This window comes from Phacochoerus africanus, chromosome 11 (genome assembly GCF_016906955.1).
Source record: "Phacochoerus africanus isolate WHEZ1 chromosome 11, ROS_Pafr_v1, whole genome shotgun sequence".
In the NCBI taxonomy this organism is placed as follows: Eukaryota; Metazoa; Chordata; class Mammalia; order Artiodactyla; family Suidae; genus Phacochoerus; species Phacochoerus africanus.
Genome location: NC_062554.1, coordinates 132,417,282 through 132,437,862, shown reverse-complemented (window position 1 = coordinate 132,437,862; position 20,581 = coordinate 132,417,282). Strand labels below are relative to the sequence as shown.

The 20,581-nt window shown below is 50.1% G+C and overlaps 1 protein-coding gene across 4 annotated transcripts; it reads right to left on the bottom strand.

Moving 5' to 3' along the window:
• Window positions 1-1,324: 1,324 nt before the first annotated feature.
• On the bottom strand, window positions 1,325-20,581 carry IRF6 (interferon regulatory factor 6). 4 transcript variants are annotated; one of them, XM_047752431.1, is made up of 9 exons: window positions 20,507-20,581; window positions 16,110-16,193; window positions 15,236-15,417; window positions 9,779-9,983; window positions 8,475-8,603; window positions 5,498-5,656; window positions 4,108-4,500; window positions 2,710-2,828; window positions 1,325-2,052 (listed from the first exon to the last, which is right to left on the bottom strand). In XM_047752431.1, the coding sequence occupies exons 3-9, from the start codon at window positions 15,407-15,409 to the stop codon at window positions 1,828-1,830; spliced, it is 1,404 nt and encodes a 467-aa protein (XP_047608387.1). In that variant the 5' UTR covers window positions 15,410-15,417; window positions 16,110-16,193; window positions 20,507-20,581; the 3' UTR covers window positions 1,325-1,827. The 4 variants fall into 4 exon arrangements, with proteins under 4 accessions (XP_047608387.1, XP_047608386.1, XP_047608385.1 ...); XM_047752430.1 differs by having other exon boundaries at window positions 20,261-20,544; XM_047752429.1 differs by having other exon boundaries at window positions 20,346-20,544.

Here is a 20,581-nt window from a genome sequence, read left to right as displayed (position 1 = left end):
TACTCTTCCCCTTAACTGTTCACACCCAGCTGCCTCCACAGGAAGGGAGACAAGCAGGTGTGTGCTGGGTGAGCCTTTTCCAGAAAAGCACTGCCCTGCCCTTCTTCACTCTGACCTTAGCACATTAAACACCCCTTTTTTCCCAAGTGCAGAAAAATCCAAATGAGAAGACTGAAAAAAATCTCCATACCACAAGGAACTCTCCCTGCCTCCTCTGTAGTCAGAGGAGTCGGTCCGGGATACCCAGCTCACGCTCAGGTCTTCCTCAAAGACGCGGGCAAAAAAGGAGTTTCTGCTGTGGCTCAGTGGGTTAAGAATCCGACTGCAGCAGCATGGGTCACAGCAGAGGTATGGGTTCCATCCCAGGCCCAGTGTAATGGGTTAAAGATCTGGCATTGCCGCAGCTCAGGCCCAGGAATTTCCATGTGCTTGGGATGTGGCCATAAGTTAAAAAAAGAAGAGGGAGAAGGAAAAAAAAGAGATCTACCCTCTCGGAAAGCCATCACCGAGTCATGGACTCTCATCTAACCACACACATACACACACACACACACACACAGACACAGTAGTACAGACATACCTCATTTTATTGCGTTATTTGTGCTTTATTGCACTTTGCAGATACTGTGTTTTTTACACATTGAAGGTCTGCAGCGACCCTGCATCAGCAAGCCTATTGGCGTCATTTTTCCAACAGCATTTGCTCACTTCCTGTCTCTAGAACATTTTGGTATTTCTCACAATATTTAAAACTTTTGCATTATTCTTTTTGTATGGCCATCAGTGATCTTTGATGTTACTATTGCAAAAAGATTATGACTCTCTGAAGGCTCAGAGGAAGGTTAGCATCTTTTAGCAATTACAGTAACTTAATTAGGGCATGCACATTTGTATTTTCAGCGGTAATGCTATTACACACTCAACAGACTACAGTGTAATGTAAACCTAACTTTTATACACACTGGGAAACCAAAACAATTTGACTTGCTTTGCTGCGATATTCACTTAATTGTAGTAGTTTGGAACGGGCCCCTCAGTATCTCCAAGGTATGCCTGCATGTAAATGGTGGTAGGTTGAACACCTGACAACCAATTCTACAGACGCCCTAAGCCTTCTATGTTAGCAGCTTCCCTTTAGAAGCTCAATTTATGAACTTTTACTCTACAGGCTGGGTGACTTTCAGACTTTGGCACCTATTTCTATTTAGATATCAAGTTTGGTTCCTAAGCAACCAACCGGGGCCCCTCCCTCCTTCTTTGCCCATCCGGGAGCCAGCTGACTGTACTAGTAGAACAGGTCAAACGAAGATCAATCCTGGGCAAATCAGTGCCTGAGGGGACTTCAATGAAAGCAAGGAAAAAAAAAAGTAGTGCAAGATCAAGGCAGAAGGCTTCCGTTCCAGGCAGTGTTGCCATGTACAAGTAGAATGAAGTCATCAAGGCAGAGCTTTAAACCTGGTGTTATTTAAGTATCATTTCAACGCCTTCCCTTCACAGTAATGAATCTGAAGCACAGAAGTTAAATGGTGCGGTTCAAGGTCACACTGTTGGAAGCAAGGCGGCAGCTTGAACCCTGGTGTCCAAACTCCCAGGCCAGCTCTCCTTCTACTACGTTACTCTACTCTCAGGAGGTTTAAAAGAGGAAAGGGAAAGCATGGAGGGTGATTTTTCCATAAATTAAATCAATTTTAAAGCCAGGCATATTTGGAGAGTCAGAGTACTAATATGGTTAGAAGAAAGGTTTAAAAGTTGGGTAAATCTGAATAATAAAAAATATCAATATGTACAATATTGTAAAAAAAAAAAAAAGGAAGATGGCATTCGTGATTACTGGGCTGGCAGGGCAGGGGGCATTTGCATGCTAGGGGTGGGCTGCATGGGCTGCCAGCTTTCCTGTGTTTGGAGGATGCGGTACAGCTGCTTCAGCTGGGCGACAATGTTATCCTTGATGTCGGGAGTTGAGATCTGCAGGCGGACGCTGCCACTGTCAAAGGATCGTGTAAAATCGCCAGAAAACATCTCGTAGATCATTCGCGCCACCACGGGAATGACCTGTTCAGACAGAGAGCACACAGGTATCTGCTGAGAAGAAGGTATTTTAAACAGCAGGAGGGGCCCAAGATGGACGAACCAGAGAGGCCATGGGGAAGCCCCACCTACCCACCCCACTCTAGTGTCTAGATATAGAACATGCCTTCATTTCGCTGGACCATCCTGCCAAGACGCACTTTAGAATTCAGTTCAGATGAAGGTAAAGAACCTAGAAGGAGCATCTCATCACATGCCTAAATAAAGAACTGCTTGTTTGGCAAGACTTTTACCCAAATTGCATCTATTGCTTATCTTGTTGCACGAATCCATGGCTAAACCCACATGTTCTTGCTGCCACTTCCCAGGATAAGTTCTTCTAAGTAGTTCAAAAAGTTTTTCCGAAAGAACTGGAAAGGGCCATATCTTGTTAGATTTCAGGAAGACTCTAATGTCAGTAAGAGAATAAAGTCTCCAAGAGTCAGTCACTCACTTTGAGGACCCTGTATTCTCCAGCCTGGGCCAACTGTACAGTGTACAAAGCTTGAGTCACTCCTCCATCTGATGGGATTAAACCTACCCAGGCAGATGGAGCCTTGCTCAGAGCTCAACCCCACAGCCCTGGCGGCTTGAGCATTGATAAAAAGGCCAAGAGATGTTGACGCATTATTATCCCCTTACCTGAACCAAGATGAGTTTCCTTTCCAGGGGTTTTCCATCTGGCCATTCTTCCCCAAAGCATAAGTAGATCTCAAATGGTGGCTGCTTCTCTATCTGTCCTTTCTGGTGGGCAATAAGATCTGCAGAACATGAAGAAGAGTGTCATGTCCTGGGTTATTCCATATCCTCTAGCAAGTACCATCTTTTGTGCTGTCCAATATAGCAGCCCACGAGACACAACATGTGGCTATTAAATTTATTTACTTATTTATTCATCTTTCTGTCTTTCTAGGGCCACAGCCGCGGCATATGGAGGTTCCCAGGCTAGGGGTCGAATCAGAGCTGTTGCTGCCAGCTTACTCCAGAGCCACAGCAATTCCACATCTGAGCCACCTCCGCGACCTCCACCACAGCTCATGGCAACGCCAGATCCTTCACCCACTGAGCGAGGCCAGGGATCGAACCCGCAACCTCATGGTTCCTCGTCAAATTCGTTTCCTCTGCGCCACAACGGGAACTCCTGACTATTAAATTTAAATGAATTACAATTAAATAGTTCCTCAGTCACATTAGTCGCACTTACGAAGGCAATAGCCACATGTTGCCAGTAGTTACCATACTGAACAGCTTAAATCTAGACACTGTCATCATTTCGGAGGGCTCTATTGGATATCGTTTAAAGTAGAACTGGGGAGTTCCCGTCGTGGCGCAGTGGTTAACGAATCCGACTAGGAACCATGAGGTTGCGGGTTCGGTCCCTGCCCTTGCTCAGTGGGTTAACGATCCGGCGTTGCCGTGAGCTGTGGTGTAGGTTGCAGACGCAGCTCGGATCCCACGTTGCTGTGGCTCTGGCGTAGGCCTGTGGCTACAGCTCCGATTCAACCCCTAGCCTGGGAACCTCCATATGCTGCAGGAGTGGCCCAAGAAATAGCAACAACAACAACAAAAAAAAAAGACAAAAAAAATAAATAAATAAAGTAGAACTGGGGTTTAGACCACACGGGAGGATTCACGTCTCAGTGCTCTCCCTAAATGTCTCTGCGGGAGTCTGTCACTCACATCTGCCCCAAATGAGAAGGGTATGTGTTTTGCTGCTGCTGATGAACAGGGTCACTTTCCAAAGTGGAAGGTAAGATGGGAGATTTGGGGAGCAATGACAAGGCTCTCCCTCTTCTGTCAAGAAAGGAGCCACAACCAACCTAAAACTGGCTTCAGAGACATAGCTTTGGAGTAGAACACCATCTTTGCTGCCCAGTTCACTTTTATTTTTTCAGAATCAAGGTTCTCTTCTACCTGGACTTCCTCCAGGAGAAATGTTTTGGTTAAGATCTTTGCAGAGCCAGGAAAGGGGGCCAGGAAGGAGGACGTCACACTTGCAGGGAGCAGTTCCCACCATCCATCTTCTGCAAAAAGACTCACCGCTAAGGAACGTTTCCAGACAAAACAGTTTGACCTTCTTTTGCCTCTCAATCAGGTTGGGGGCAACCAGCGATGGAGCACATGGCCCAGACCAGTACACCTTGCACTGGCACAGCCTGATGGCATAAATGGCGTGGCCGCTGACCTCCAGGATCAGTCCTCTGTCCATGACATCTAGCAGCTTGCTGGTGAACAGCTTCTGCTTCTCGTTGGTGATGTGCTCCGGACCTGGGAACTTGACCTGCTCCAGGCTGACAGGACCAAAGAGCTCCTCCTGGTCAGGCATGGGGCCCAGGTCCCCGTAGAAGAGCCGGCAGCCCTGGGGGTTGCTCACGGTCATGGTCTGCCCATACTCCTTCCCACGGTACTGAAATTTGATGTCCAGGTCCGTCACTGCAAGGCGAGAGAGGACAGTGAGAGTCCTGCTCTGGCGCTCTGCCTGCCCTTCCCTAAGACTCATGCAAGTCCATCAAGATCAAGCCACCTTTCGATCAGCTTCAGGAAGGCCACTGCAAAGTTATCCTTCCTGCAATAAAGGGACACATCAACATATCCCTGGAATAGTCACTCAAAAGGCTGCCTTGAAGCAAACAGTTCAAAGTCCAGCTATACTGTCTCAGTGCAGTCACCACACCCTAACAGCTGGAATTTTCCCACCGAAGTACTGGGTCCTGGTCTCCCCATTTCATACTGAGTCTTTACATCAATAGGCATTGGAAGGAGCTAAAAACTAAGGCTTCTGGTTTGTGTATCATTTTTGACTCAAACCAGAGGAACAAGAAGAAATACCAAGCTGTCTTTCTGAAAATTACACAGATGAACTATACTAATAATATATTATAGAAGGACATCGTTCATAGCAAGGAAAATGTTCACTCGCCAAGTGAACCCTATAGGTATCATCAAAGCTATCAGCCTCTTGGACCAAATACTGGTACTCACCCCTGCTCCCCACCCCGGCCCCCCGACCATGTGCAGTGTGAAAGGGAGATGGGCAATGACACATCCTCCACTGAGATCAATTTGTGCCCAATTCACAAAGAGATTTTCCCTGGGTCCTAAAAACCCTCCAAATCCACAGCCTTTAACTTCCCTCTGCTACCCCTAGCCTTGTCCCCAAATCCCCTAGCCAAGCTGATACACCCAGGCCTTCCACCGGGGAGTACCCTAGAGTGGCACAGCAACCAATCAGAGCATGCCCAGGGCGAGTGCGTCTGCAAGAGTGTTTCTTTCCTTCTTCCCTGGTGACTCATCGGCCAGCCAGGAACCAGACACGGAGGCTGCCTGGGGGCCTGTTCTATACATAGCAAAGAAAAGGCGGCAGAAGGTGGACAGGAAGTGACCTGTAATAGGAGCTGAAGATTCAGAGAAAAAAACAAGGCCCACTCACTTGGGAGAGAGCTGATCCACAGCTCTGGAGAGCTATAGAAAGGCTGGATAGGTGCCTGCGGTACTTCCATCTCCAGAGGTTCCGTTTTGGGCCACACTGCTTCAGGGCTACAGTTGCCCACACTGCAGTTGCCCACACTGGCTGGTGCTATGGGAGAACCTAGAAGACAAGGATGTGGGTGAACCGGCACGGCACCACCCAGGCATATCCGCTGCTATAAGGCTCTACAACCTAAAAGGTCAACTGGTAAGAGTCCAACACTGGATCATGACTCAGTGCCTCAGCCCACCAAGAAGTCCCCAACAAATACCAAAAGAAATAAGGTTCATTTCCCTGCTTCTACTGCCTAATCTTCTTAGTTCTCTGGTAAATTCATAATTCTGAAAACATACATTTGCTGACATGTGAGTTTTCCTGGAGTTAAATTAGAATAGGCATGAACGAGAGATTCTCTGTTGACCCAGCATTTGAACAGAAGCTGGTTATCTTCCGTAAAGTGAACGCAACTGAATTAGTTGATTAGCTTTAGGGGTCAAATCAGAGCTGCAGCTGCTGGCCTACACCACAGCCACAGCAACTCGGGATCCGAGTCGCATCTGCAAGCTTGAGGACAGGGATCGAATCCGCATCCTCATGAACACTGTGTCAGGTTCTTAACCCACTGAGCACAATGGGAACTCCTAGAAATTCCTTTAAAAACAAGTATCTTTACATGCATAAAACAGCTGGAAGATACTGAAGAACTTGGAAAGCTCTGTCTCCTCCAGGGAAGGAGCCGGGATGTTTGGAGAAAGGATGGACGGAAAACCTTTCAGTTTATTTCCTTTTTGTACCACTACGAACTGTACACCAGCTAAGAGTATTATTTATTCAAAAGTACCCAATTTCAGCTTTTAAAAGGAAGCATGAAAAGTGCATCCTATTTCTCCGCTATTGTCAAAGCTGGCTCAGTCCAAAATCTACAGATTTTTCCTCCTGGCCTCACCTTTCCGGCATCTATTCTTCAACAGCTTTTCTTCCTCAACTCCACAGTGACAGAGGTGAAGTCTCTTTGCCCCTTTGTGCACAAGTCTGCTTAAATCCAAGTACCCACCTTATTTTTGTTTTCAATATATGTTCACATTGTTTCCATAAAGGATCCAAGGTGGCCCATAGCATAAGGCCACACAACAGTAGCGTTAATCAAATTTGAAAAGAAATAGGAAATCGGGATCCTAGAAATAGGTCGCATGCTGTTAAGGGGTGAGAATAACAGAATGAGTCAGCCAAGGATTTGAAAAAGGATCTCACGTTTCCAAATGCCTTAAAATTTCACTAACTGGGAACGCAGTTTGTGGTAATATTGACTTGAGAGAGGGCTATGATATTTGTCTTTACTCATTGCTTGGTCACAAAGTTATAAATGACAGGCTAAGTGACAGGACAAGTAGATAGATGATTAGGAGTCATTTCCTGATATGCAAAGGGTAGGGACATTGCCTAGAGTAAGTACTCCAAAATCCTAAAAGAGTCATCTTCTTTTTTTCTTCTTCTTTTTTTGCTGCACCTGAAACATGCAGAAGCTCCCGACCCGGGGATTGAATCTGTGCCACTGTAGTGACATCACCAGATCGCTAACCCACTGAGCCACAGGGAACTCCTGGAGTCATCTTGACATATTAAATTTTCTAGATGGCACAAGTATCTCACTTGACCCTTAGCAGCTAGATGGAACTTAGAAAGGCAGTGAAAAGCTGCTCAATTGAAATATGTCCTATGACCAGGAGCATGTCAGTGGATAGTGCAAGTGCAGAGGCTGAAAAAGAGCAATTCACCTGTGTTTGAGCATCCTCAGAATGTGCAATGGGAGATGTAGTACCCGCTCTGCCACATAGTAATCCTCCAACCTCTACACTCATTTTTCCTGGGGAGCTGAAATCAAAAAGTCTATCAAAAAGGGGGGGGGGAGTGCCTGTCATGGCTCATCAGTTAACAAATCTGACTAGCATCCAGAGGACGCAGGTTCAATCCCTGGGCTTGCTCAGTGGGTTACAGATCCGACATTACAGTGAGCTGTGGTGTAGGTCAAGGATGTGGCTCGGATCCTGTGTGGCTGTGGCTGTGGTGTAGGCCAGCACCTACAGCTCTGATTCGACCCTAGCCTGGGAACCTCCATATGCCACAGGTGTGGCCCTAAAACGCCAAAAAAAAAAAAAAAAAAGATTAAAGTCTCTAATAGATACATTCTACTAGAGCCCAGTATTAAGTGCTGCAGATGCTGCAAATTTTCCATGATATAGCCTTGGGAGAGCAGGCCCTGTTAAGGAATTGATGGAAAATTTATACCGAGGGAAATAGTGGAAGAGTCTGCCTATAATTCATTAAGATGATGTCTGCGCTTGGCCTGAAGGAAATCAGCAAAATGTAAAACAGCTAATGTTGGAGTTCCCGTTGTGGCTCAGTGGGTTAAGAACCTAACTCGTATCCATGAGAACATGGGTTCAATCCCTGGTCTTGCTCAGTGGGTTAAGGATCCGGCATTGCCGAAAGCTATGGTCGGTGTAGGTCACAGATGCAGCCTGGATCCTGCGTTGCTGTGGCTGTGGGGTAGGCCGGCAACTGCAGCTCCAGTTCGACCCCTAGCCTGGGAACCTCCATATGCCGCAGGTGTGGCTCTAAAAAAATTTAACAATAAAAATTTTTTAAAAAAGCACCTAATGTATTTATAAGTGGGTTTAAGAATGAATTTAATTTTTTAATTTCTCTGAATCATCAAGATTCAGGTGGTGTTCTCTGTTCCTAGAAGCCACCCCACTGGGACAACTGGGCCTGTGGGGTTCCTTGCCTATGACCCCTCTACCTGCTAACAGACTGGCAGCTTGGCCACAGGGCCCGGCCACTCCTCCCAGTGCAGTGGTGCCTGAGGGGTCGGCAGGTGCGAAATCAAAGCCCCTAGCATCCTCCTCATCCCTCTGTCCCACCCAGCACCCCCACTCACCATTGATGTTCAGGAAGGGGAAGGTGTCCTGGATGGGAACGTGGTGCTGTGACTGGTCCAGCTCATCTTCCTCATCCTCATCATCCACATCATTATCCTTCTCATCCCAGGGAGCAGAGCCAGTGGATCCTACCCGAGAAACAGATGCACAGGCCTGCAAGTGAGCTGCTCAGGTGGCCCTGTCATCCCTGCCATTGACCAGCACAGGGCTCTTCAGGCTCAGTGTGCACCCTCAATGCCCTAGCCAAAGAGTGGGAGCCAAGGGGGTTCACCCCACTTCCAACTCCTCCTACAGAGCCTGAAATCGAGCGTTCGCCCCCTCCCCTACCCAGGAGCGGCAGACCCTTCTTCCTTCTTCAGGAAATCTTTTCATTCCTACTCTACACCTCTTTCTACATAGCAGACCACAGCCCCTCTCATTTGTAAGCCTAACGTGAGGACAGACCCTTCCCTCGTGGCAGGGCCTCACCAGATTCATTGGAGGTGAAGTCTAAATTTTCTGGCTTAGGCGTTCCCGTCGTGGCTCAGTGGTTAACGAACCTGACTAGCATCCATGAGGACACAGGTTTGATCCCCGGCCTCACTCAGTGGGTTAAGGATCCAGCGTTGCCGTGAGCTGTGATGTAGGTCACAGAGGTGGCTGGGATCCCACATTGCTGTGGCTGTGGTGTCGGCCAGCCGCTACAGCTCCAATTTGACCCCTAGCCTGGGAACCTCCACATGTCACAGGTGCGGCCCTAAAGAGACAAAAAGACTAATTAATTAATTAATTTTCTGGCTTAGTCTGCACTAAATAGAAGGTGATACTCTCTTAGCAAAGGCATCCTACAATTTAAGTGATCACCCGCCCATCATTTATAAAGAGAACCTAATAGCTTTTACGAGGTCAATTGATTCTGAAAAATAGCCTCTGAAGTAGGCAAGATGAGAGCCCAGATTTTACAGTGGAGGAAATGAGGCTCAAAAGGTCATATGACTTGATTCAGTGTCTCACAAGCAGGGAAGTGAAAGAACTAGGTATAGAACTGAAACCTCCTGAGTTTTAATTCCTCCTTCTTCCGAACTCTCTGGCCTCTCTTCGCAGCATGGCGTTCCAAGAGAAGCTGTCTTTACCGAGCCCTGTGCTCCCTCCACTTTCTCATGCTGCCCTGTTCCACCAAGTGAGCAGCAAGACTCTGCTGAGTTTTGATCATTTGTTCTCTGGGTCCTTCCTGGGAAAGGCCTTTCCAGTCTGAAACTTCGTAAGGAGGCAATTTTCAAGTCAACTGTCTCTTTCAGGGTCCAGCCCGGCAGCTGAGCCTCACCTGGGTTAACGACGGAGCCCTGGGGCTGGGGGATGTCGCACACCTGGTAGATCTTCACGGGGTTCATGGGCACCTCCTTGGTGCCGTCGTACATCAGGTTGAACTCCCTGCTCTTGTTGAGCGCACAGCGGAGCTGGGCCTTCCATTTCGCTGGGTCGGGGTCATCAACCCCCTCCTGGTACTTCCCCGTCTCCACAGCCCAGGCCTGGAGGACAGGAAACTGCCCTGAGTGCTTTGGCGGCCGACCAGAAACACTGCAAAGGGGGCCCAGCCGTTCAGACGCACACGCACCCCCGCCCGACCGCCCATCATCCCAACCCCGATGTACACGAATGCAGCCGGAGACTCCTCCCTGGGGCCAGGGCAAGGCAGGGCCTGAGAGAAATTCAGCCAAACGCAAACACAATCTTTCGAAAAGAGGAGCCTCATCTCAAGTGTCGCTGCCAGTACCACCTGTCAAGACCACAGTGGCCAAAAGAAAGGGTCAACCGTGAAGTCGGAGCTCCCGCCGAGGCGCAGTGAGTGAGGAATCCCACTGCAGTGGCTCGGGTCACTGCAGAGGCTCGGATTTGAACCCTAGCCCAGCGCAGTGCGTTAAAAGATCCGGCGTTGATGCAGCTGCAGCACAGGCTGCAGCTAAAGGCTGATTCAGTCCCTGGCCCGGGAACTTCAATATGCCCGGGGTGTGGCCATTAAAAATAAATAAAGAGGAGTTCCTGGTGTGATGCAGTTGATTAAAATCCAACTACAGTGGCTCAGGTGACTGCAAAGGCACAGGTTCTCTCTCCGGCCTGGCTCAGTGGGTTAAAAGGATCTAACCTCGCTGCACCTCTGGCTCTGACTCAATCTCTGACCCAGGAACTTTCATGTGCTACGGGTATCACCATAAAAAAATAATAATAATAATAAAGTAAAATATTTTTTTTTAAAAAGAAAGAAGGAGTTCCCCTCATGGCTCAGTGGTTAACGAATCTGCCTAGGAACCATGAGGTTGCAGGTTCAATCCCTGGCCTTGCTCAGTGGGTTAAGGATCCAGCGTTGCCATGAGCTGTGATGTAGGTCACAGATGTGGCTCAGATCTCACGTTGCTGTGGCTCTGGCGTAGGCCGGCAGCTACAGCTCCGATTGGACCCCTAGCCTGGGAACCTCCATATGCCATGGGAGCGGCCCCAGAAAAAGGCAGAAAAAAAGCCAAAAAAAAAAAAAGAAAGAAAGAAGAGGAGTTCCCATCATGGCTCAGCAGAATCAAATCTGACTAGCATCCATGAGGACACAGGTTCAATCTCTGGTCTCACTCAGTGGGTTAAGGATCTGGCGTTGCCGTGAGCTGTGGTGTAGGTCACAGACTAAGCTCAAATCTTGCGTTGCTGTGGCTATATTGTAGGCCAGTGGCTACAGCTCCAATTTGACCCCTAGCCTGGGAATCTCCATATGCCAAGGACGTAGCCCTAAAAAGACTAAATAGATAAATAAAGAAAAGAAAAGAAAAACAAAAGAAAAGGTCTGGAACAAATATACACTGAAATATCAATGGTAACTTTGGAGAGCAGGATTTCAGTTAATTTTTTTTTTGTACTTGTTTTTGACATGAATTATTTACATAATACGAAGGAAGAGGGAGATGGCGTATGATATGAAGTGTTTGGCCTTGCTGTTCCCTCTGGCTTCTCTTCAGTCCGATGCACAAGTAACTATAGACCAAGTGCCTTTAGGATAACAGCTTGCAGGAGGGTAGGAAGCACGCTGTGGGGGGTGAGCCTGCCTGGGCTTGAGGCTGAGGGTCTCAAGGACCAACAACCACCCCTCCCACCCCCCGCCCACCTCCCCTGCTTCCCCAGACTTCGACACGAGAAACATTAGGCTGGAAACACCACTGGCTAAAACCACTGGGGCCCGGGCTCCCTGGTTTTCAATTTCTGGATCTAGCAGGCATTTCTGTCTCTGCTCACAAGATGGCCACGCTCCCCCGCTGCCAACGTATATGCGTCCGTCCATCTCGAAGCTTTCTTCAAAGGTGTGTCGTGATACAGGTGATACAGAAAACGCGGATGTCGTGATGTCGGAGTTAACAGAGGACGCTCAGGATCAGCACGTGCTCGGCAGCCTGTGCAAGCCGGCACGGCGTGGGCCTCCTTCAGTCCCAGCTCCGGCCTCTGCTCCCGGGTTACAGACTTCTCCCTCAAGCCGAAATGGAACTTTCTGTCCCCTCATCCATTGAGACCTCTGGTCACCCTCAGACACGCCCTGCAAAGCCTCACAATCATGAGGAAGATTCTTCTAATCTAAATCCTTCTTCTGGAGTTTCCATCACGGCTCAGTGGTAATGAACCCAACTAGTACCCATGAGGACGTGGGTTTGATCCCTGGCCTCGCTCAGTGGGTTAGGCTGTGCTGCGTTAGGTCGTAAGCACGGCTCCGATCTGGTGTTCCTGTGGCTGTGGCAGCTCCAATTTGTCCCCTCACCTGGGAACTTCCATTTGCTGCCGGTGCCGACATAAAAAGACAATGAATCGATCCATCAGTCCTCCTCCAATTCACTGACTTCTTCCTCCATCTTCTCAGACACGGGGTCTCCTCTCCTTGTTGTTGTTGTTACTGTTGTTGTCCGTGCGCGGGGCATGCATGTGGAAGTTCTCAGGCCAGGGATCAAACTCACGCCACGGCAGCAACCAAGCTGCTGTGACAATGCTGGATCCTTAACCCACTGGGCCGCACGGGAACTCTTACTCGTTTATCAGTATGGAATGAAGAAGTTTGAGACAGCTGCTGCCTCCAGTAATTCAGCAAGCTCCCTTCCATCCAACGCCCCATAAGGATTTCAGCCTCACTGGTCCCTGGTGCTGGCTGCTGCTTCCCCACGGTTTTTTCCTGTTTCTTTGATCTTCTGTGCTCAGTCCTCTTCTGGTCCCCCCCAGCAGCTGGGACTGTGTTGACTTTGGCATGGGGCTGCAGATTGCTGTGGCTCCCTAAATCCCTGCCCCTCCAAGGAAAGGGGCCAGACCAACACAGAACCATAGCCCCAGGCTTCCTGCTCCCAACCCAGCCGTCCCCAGCCCACTTAGACAGTGCCGAGGACCCGCGGCTGATGCCAGAGGCTGGTACCCAGCCCACGGCAGTCGTGGGGCTTTAAGAACATTCTTGGTTCAAACCCATTTGGAGTTCTGCTTCTGAGATTTTGGTCACTGGGCAGGTCTCTATTTCTCTTCCTAAAATGGACACAGTCCCTGCATTTTTGTGGTAATTTACGAGTCCCTTCCCATACATTATGTCACTCAGTTCTCACAACAATCCCGTGAGGCAGGCAAGACTGGTTTTATCCCCATTTTACTGAAGGGGAAGCTAAAGCCCAAAGAGCCTTGTTCAATTGATGGTAGTAGGATCTGAAGCCAGGTCTTCTGATTCCTGGTCGGAAGGGGCTGTATGATAATGGGGGGGCTGGGGGGGGCAGTCAGGCCTGGGTTCAAATCCCAGCCCCATCGCTTATTGACCGTGTGATTTGGGTTACCGAGCCCCTCTGAGACTCAGCTTTTGCATCTGCAACGTGAGGGTAACGCCTCCCTTACAGCATTGTCAGGACTCAGCGAGATGACGGCTATGGAGCAGGCACCCACACAATGCCCCCCCTCCCCCGCCCCCCACCCCCAATCCTACCAAAGGCCCGTCTGAGCTCGGATCTGTGAAAGTGCTCTCACTCTTCTCCTGACACCCAGGGCCCTCCCTTAGCATTTTGCAAACAGATACACAGATGTAAATTAGACACAGCAGCTTCCCACAGGCACCCTTTCCTCAAGCTCTAAGCACCCAGATCGCTCTCATGAGTGGGGCTTTCAGGAACCAGCCTCTTGCCCCCTGGCCAGCACCACCAGACACTTGAACAGCATATCCAGTTTCAGACCAAGACCACAGAGAGAGACTGGGCTAGGCCTGGGCAGGCCCTCCCCCTCTGATGCCAGCTCCAACACTGGGTGCTGGTTTATCGGTGTTTTCCTTCTCTCTTTTCTATCACTGTTGAATTTTTACATCAGAAGCGTTCAGTTACTCTCTGTCCTCTAAGGCCAGTTTCTCCCCACCTCTCGTCGCTGCAGCTGGTGTAACAGCTGGGTGGAAATAACTCTAGGGCAGCTCTCCACTGAGGCATGAGCTCACCATTCCTGATCTGATCTCGGCAAGACCCTGGGGCATCAATCTTGAGACGCCTGACTTCGGCTTATAGTCAGGGAAGACGTGGGGAAACACACTTCGTGTCTGGAGGTTAGAGGAACTAAAGCTACTCGTGAGATGGACGACTGACCAGCACAGAGAAGCTGGTCCGGAGCAGAGGCACAGGTTCCAGGCTTACAAACCACCTGACACCGCTTCCCACCATCAGCTTCCCACCTACTTCTGTCTTAGACTTTGTTTTCACTTACATTTCATAAAATGCCATGTGATTAAATTTTGTTGTCAGTTAACCAAAATAAATCTCAAATCAAAGCTATTCTCTCTCTCTCTCTCTCTCTTTTTTTTTTTTTTTTGGCCTTTTTAGGGCCACACCCAAGGCATATGGAAATTCCCGGGCTAGGGCTGAAATCGCAGTTGTAGCTGCCAGCCTACACCACAGTCACAGCTATGCGGGGTCCGAGCTGCATCTGTGACCACAGCTCATGGCAACACTGGATCCTTAACCCACTAAACAGGGCCAGGGATCAATCCCTCATCCTCATGGATACTAGCCGGGTTCATTACCACTAAGCCGAAATGGGAACTACCAGAGCTGTTATTTAGTTAAGAAAACATACTTTGCACGGGGAACTATATCCAACCACTTGTGACAGAAAGATGGAAGATAATGTGAGAAAAAGAATGCATGTGCATACGTACAACTGGTTCACTTTGCTGTACAGCAGGCAGTGACAGATTTTAATAAATCAACTTTAATAAAAAAATTTTTTTAAAAAAGAAAACATACGTTACGTAGAGGCTGTGGATGGAGGAAAATATTTTAATATCAAAAGAAAAACTTGCAGAGGGCCCCTGACACCCAGCCTGCTAAGACTCAGCAGTTCTGCCCTGGAATGAAGAGCCAGTCCCAGGCCGAAGCACCGATCTCCACGGCAGGAGCCCTGAGTGAATGCAGGGTCCACTGCTGGCGGACCCTCATGAATCTAGGAGTAACCACAACACACACGCACTTACAGGAGCTTAGCCGATCACACCTGGGATCCTGTGGGCGGAGAGTTGAGTACCGTGGACCAGTGGGAAAGACTACACGGGCTCAACCATTACAGACGTGCCCCAACATGAGAAATGACTGTGCCTGCCCCCCCCCCCCCATCACAAACATTCTCTCTGTCCCATCAGCATTGTGGATCTGGTACATTCTTCATGCCAACACTGAAAACAGAAGGGAACCAAAAGCCAGAGAGGTCTGAGGGAGCTGGAAAACAGCTCGAGTCAGACAGTAAAAGAAGACTTTACCTTGAAAATGGTATTTTCCTCCTCCTGTTGGGGGCTATGCCGGGTGGCATGTTTCCAGGGAATCTGGAAGCGTTTGGAGTCTCTGTGCAGCCAGATGAGCCCAGGGTACAGGCCACTGTCCACTTGGGCTACCAGCCAGGGCTTCAGCCGAACTCTTCGGGGGTGGAGGGCCATGATCTGGGCTGGGGGGAGGAGGAAGAAGTGAGGAGAATTAGGTCAGCCCCCGGGAAAGGTTCCCAGCCCCTGTTCCCGTATGCTGGAGCTACAGTTTCATTAGATTACAGCACAGAAACTAAATATGGGAATAAACTGTGCCAGGTGGAGAGGAAAAGAAAAGAGGTTAAAAGGTTCCTTTGATTCTTATTCCAAAGCCATTTATACTTCATGCTCTAGCCAAGTCAGACTTATCATGAAAGTAGATCGAATTTCTTCTATTTAAATCCCGAAGCAGAAAAATAAAAAGATGATGTCATTCCTGCTGGGACTGCGTCTTTCCTGAAGCAGCAAGGGCTTTGGAAGAGAAGGAAAGTTACTCTTTCCAGTCTCATCTCGGGAGAGCGAAGGAAGAAGTATGGAAACAGCAAAAGGATATGGATGCTCCTTGAGTAAGAACTTGAAGCGCACTCTTTTCCGTTCTGTTCCTTTTGACCAAGCCCACAGCTCGCAGGGCACGGATCAAACCCGAGCCACAGCAGCCACCCAAGCTGCAACAGTGACAACGCCAGGTCCTTAACCCACTGGACCCCAGAGGAACTCCCAAAGCACACTCTCTTTTTAAATGAAGGGGCATGGGGGCACTTTAGTAAGAAACACCAGCACCTGTGGGGAGAGAGGTAGGCAAGGGCCAGGTCCTGGTTCCAAAGTCCTCACTTACGGAGATGAGCGCGCAGCTGGATCCACGGGGATCTGAGCGCTGGGCCTCGAGTCAGTCTTCTTTTCTCTGGGCCACCCAAAGTTTCTGCAGCGGAAAAAAAAAAAAAAAAAAAAAGGAGGCGGGTGGGGGAGGTCTGAGCTGCTCATCCACAGGGCAATCCCGTGTCTGGGAGAAGGCTTGGAAGCCCTGGAGCCACTTTCCCTGTAACTGAGTCTGGTAAAGCTCAGAAGCCCAAGAATAAATCAAATGCCACAGTTCCTAAGCCTGAGTCCTAAAAACACTTGGAAGACAAGCTCAGTACTGAGAGGACGGCCTCCTCGCCTGGGTCTGTTTATCGCCCCAGAGAAGCCGGGTTAAAGGGACGGGTGGCAGGAGGCAGCCTGGGTAAAGTCTGCAATTGATTCTCATAGGAACACAAGGGGCTGGCACCGCAGGTGACAGCAGAGCCAGCACTCAGAGCAGCAAACAAAGGCCGGCCCAGACCGGGTGCCTGAAGGAAAAACCAGTCACTGGAGAACTGTTTGCTGGGAATGTTGTGTTTAGTTTTTGCTGTTCTTATTTCACTTTGTTTTTGCTTCCAGTGACAAAGAGACGCCTGCAAAAGAACGTTCATCCAACAAATATTTGTTCGTCAGCTCCCGTGGGCAAGCACGATGTCAGTTACTAAACATGATGTTTTCATCAGACTCCCTGAAGAAATCCACACTGGAATTGCTCAAACCCCACAAAGCCCTGAGAAAAAGAGGATAAATAAGGGACCTTCACACCCAGAGAGCGTCCCACCTGGATCATGACTCAGACACCAAACCAGCTGAGTAATCCGAGGCTCCCCCCCAGAGGAGCTTTGCTGAGGGGGTGGCACCAATCCATTGCCACTTACCCCACTAACCCCCCAGCCAGGCTCCCAACAAATAGGAAAGCTCAGACCCAACTCGGCCACTGGCCCTTTAAGAACAAGGCAGGACCTGCTCTTACCTGAGCCTTCTGACCCAGTTACGGAGACCTGCAACTGAAACCTTCCCCCGGGAGTCCGGCTCACCGGCTCACCGTAGGCAGGTTAACCGTGGGCAGGTGAGGTGGCACTGGGTGTTCTCAGCCTGGGTTTAGGTCGCTTTTGTAGGGCAGCAAATCAAGCCGTCAAACCATGAGCATTTTTCCCTTATAAGGACGAGGGCGTGCGGATTCTCCCCAGGGCAAGTTCTAGCCTCCTCTTCCTTAGTCCTGGCCTGCCCTCGCTTAGGGGGATGGGGAGAGGGAAAGGAAAAAAATGGAAAATGGGCCACAAACTGGGTCCCCTAGGTGAAGGGCTTTTGAGATTTTTTTTTTTCTTTTAAGGGACGCACCTGCGGCATATGGAAAGCTCCTGGGCTAGGGGTCACATTGGAGCTGCAGCTACTGGCCTACACCACAGCCACAGCAACACCAGCACCGAGTCCAAGCTGCGTCTGCAACCTACGCCACAGCCTGCAGCAACACCAGATCCTTAACCCACTGAGCAAGGCCAGGGTTCTAACCTGCATCCTCAGAGATACCACGTCAGGTTCTTAACCCACTGAGCCACAACAGAAACTCTGCTTTTGAGGATTTTTAATTCTGTGCTGTGTTGGGGCCTGGACACATGCAGTCCACCTCTTGACGGATCATGGGCTTCGAAGAAAAGGGTTTATCCGCGTTGCTCCACAACACATCAAGAAAAAATTAAAGCAATCAGGCCAACACAAGGAACTGCACTGAGTGATGGGGAGAGAGAAGCAGCCACCCATGGAGACGGATGATTAAGATCGAGGGACCTGCGTTCTTAGCCTTCTCCCAAGATGGCAGGACCCGGCCTCCTCCTCCACACCCCACCTCCTTCAAGGCGAACCCTCCCCACCTTCTGAAGGTCAGCCAGCGGCGCCTCCACCTGCCACCCAGTAACTGAGGCTGTAAAAACAGGCAGCGAGGGGAAAATTGGAAGCAGCCAAAATATCAGAGGAAAATGGCTCAAGAGACATTCTTAACCTGCAATATCAAACAGCCATGAACATGGGAGCATCCCGAAGAATTTTTATTGGATTTGGGGAAATGTTTAAAGAGGCAGTTAAGGGGGGAAGGCAGCATACAGCATTGACTGGATGGAAGCGTCTCCATCTTGTAACGTAACGCAGGCACTTGCACACACATGCACAGAGACTCTAAAAAGGGAAAGAAACAACACAGCAGTGCCATAAATGCTTAATGGTTAGCTGGCGGTAAGATTATGGCTGAATTTTATACTTGCCTATATACTTTTATAGATGACTCACATTTTCCTACAGTGGCATATTTCAATTCACAATTTAAAAACAAAACACAAAACACTCCAAGCAGTATTTTTTTTTTTTTTTTGGCCACACCTGTGGCATGTGGAAGTTCTCAGGCCAGGGATTGAACCCTCGCCACAGGTGCAACCTGTGCAAGTAGTATTTTTTAACCAGAAGAAGCCGGGACATGTCTCGCCCAATAGAAGGTATAAAAGCTAATAAAAACCATGGTAACAACACCCCTCTATATCTACATAAACTTTGTAGTTTTATGTGTTCCTCTACTTAACATGTCTGATTTCATCCTCGTGATTTAGAAGTGACATTATTATCATCCCCATTTTAGACCTAGGTTCACCGGGGCATAGAAAATTGTTTTATTCAGAGCCTGGACCCAACGCTTCAGAGGCAAGAGTGCGCTGTGCCGAATCCTGCCACTACGCCCAGCCTTCCAAGGCTCTCTTCTTCTGTACAGCAAGAGAGTAAACCAAAAACATCAGCAAAGATCCAAGCCACATGGGGGGGGGGGGTCAATGAAGTGGTGAGGGAGGAGGCCCACTAATCATGACCCCACCTTCAAACACTCCTAAACCAGAGCTCCCTTTCAAAACACTCTTGCCACCCAAATCCCAATGCTCACAGAACCTCAGCCTCCTTGAACTCAGCTCTGTCTCTTAAAAGTCAAAGCCAGTGTCTCCAACAGGTATTGAACCACCCAAAGAAGAAAGACGCTAACCCATTAACTCCCACTGGGCCCTGAGCAGGGACCTTTTTCAGGGCATGAACCACCCTCTCTCACACCCCCATTCCAAGGAACAGGTCCCCTATAAACACTGCCACCTCTGCAGCCCCTGCCCAGACTGGCTTCCAGGAACACAGCCACCCCACAGCCGCAATTCAGCTGTCAACGGTTTTGCTTAGAGTAAAACACAGGCTAGGTGGTGGGCCTGCTTTTTCCCTTCCTCCTGGAGTGCCCCGAAATGCCATCTTCCAAGTTCCCTGGTCTTTCCTCTTTGGTTTAGCCTCTTTCCGGGTAAGCTCTGGACCTCTAGCTGTAATTCCCACACCCTTTCTCCCTGCTCAGCTGAAGTTGGGGGCGGGAGACAGGGAGCTGCAAGATACTGGGTGCTGCTGTCCTGCATTACACGTATATCCAACCCCAAAGTACTCTCCAGGGTGGGCAGCCGCCCAGGCCCTTCCCTGGCTTCCACTTTTGGCATCCACCAAGACAGCGGGGTTGGGGCAGAGATTACCCCTTGACCACAGAGCAGACTCCCTGTAAACAGTGGCACCCGGGGCTGCTTTCCAGCCAGGCCTGAAGGCTTTCCCCACGTCTCCACGCCCTCCCTCCAGCCCTTTCAGGCCAAGAGGGCCTCACCCCCAGAGCAACCACACCCAGCGCCACCCTCTCCAGCACCTAGCGTGACGACTTGTAATCCACGGACGCCTCCCAGACCCGGGACCCGGGGCCTGACTGCGCTAAACAAATTCCAGGAGTGAAAACTAACTAGTTAAAAGTTACTGGCCGCCCCCACCCCCAGTTTCCCGGGAGCACGCACCACGATCCAGGGCTAGTCGGCCTGGGAAATCCCTTCTTTGGGACCCAGGGCCGGCGGGCAGCGGCTGGTAGGACCAAAGCTAAGGAGGAGCCTTGGCTGCCCGACGGCAGGTGGGCAGGGGCAGAGAGCAGCGCACCCCAGTAGGGCGGGGGGTGGAGGAGGGAGTCGACAGAAGGGGGGGGGGGCGTCTGGAAGGGCCCAGCGCTCCCAGGCTAGGACGGTCCCAAAGCCACCTGGAGCACAGAGACCGGCCCCCTGCCCCAGAGGGTATCCCCAAACAAACAGACGTCCTTACGCAAGCTTTCCTCACCCCACGAACTCTGGAGGAGACACTTCTCCACCAGCGGGCGTGTCCTCCTTCGCGCAATCTACTCGCCAGAAGTTGGCGTCCCCACCTTTTCTCAATCCGGCGGCCAGAAGCGGACGTCCCTCCGAAACAAGTCCCCACTTAAGACCACCCGTCGCCACCGCGCTCTTCGACAGGTCGGGCGAGCAACACCTGGCTCCGCGCAGGTAGGGCTGCGGGATCCGCTCCCCGTCGCGCACCGGCCCTTACCTGCCCGGCCCAGGTGCGCCGCGCTCACGTCAGCGCCCCGCCCGGGGACGCCGCAGCCCCTCCGCCGTCCGGCCA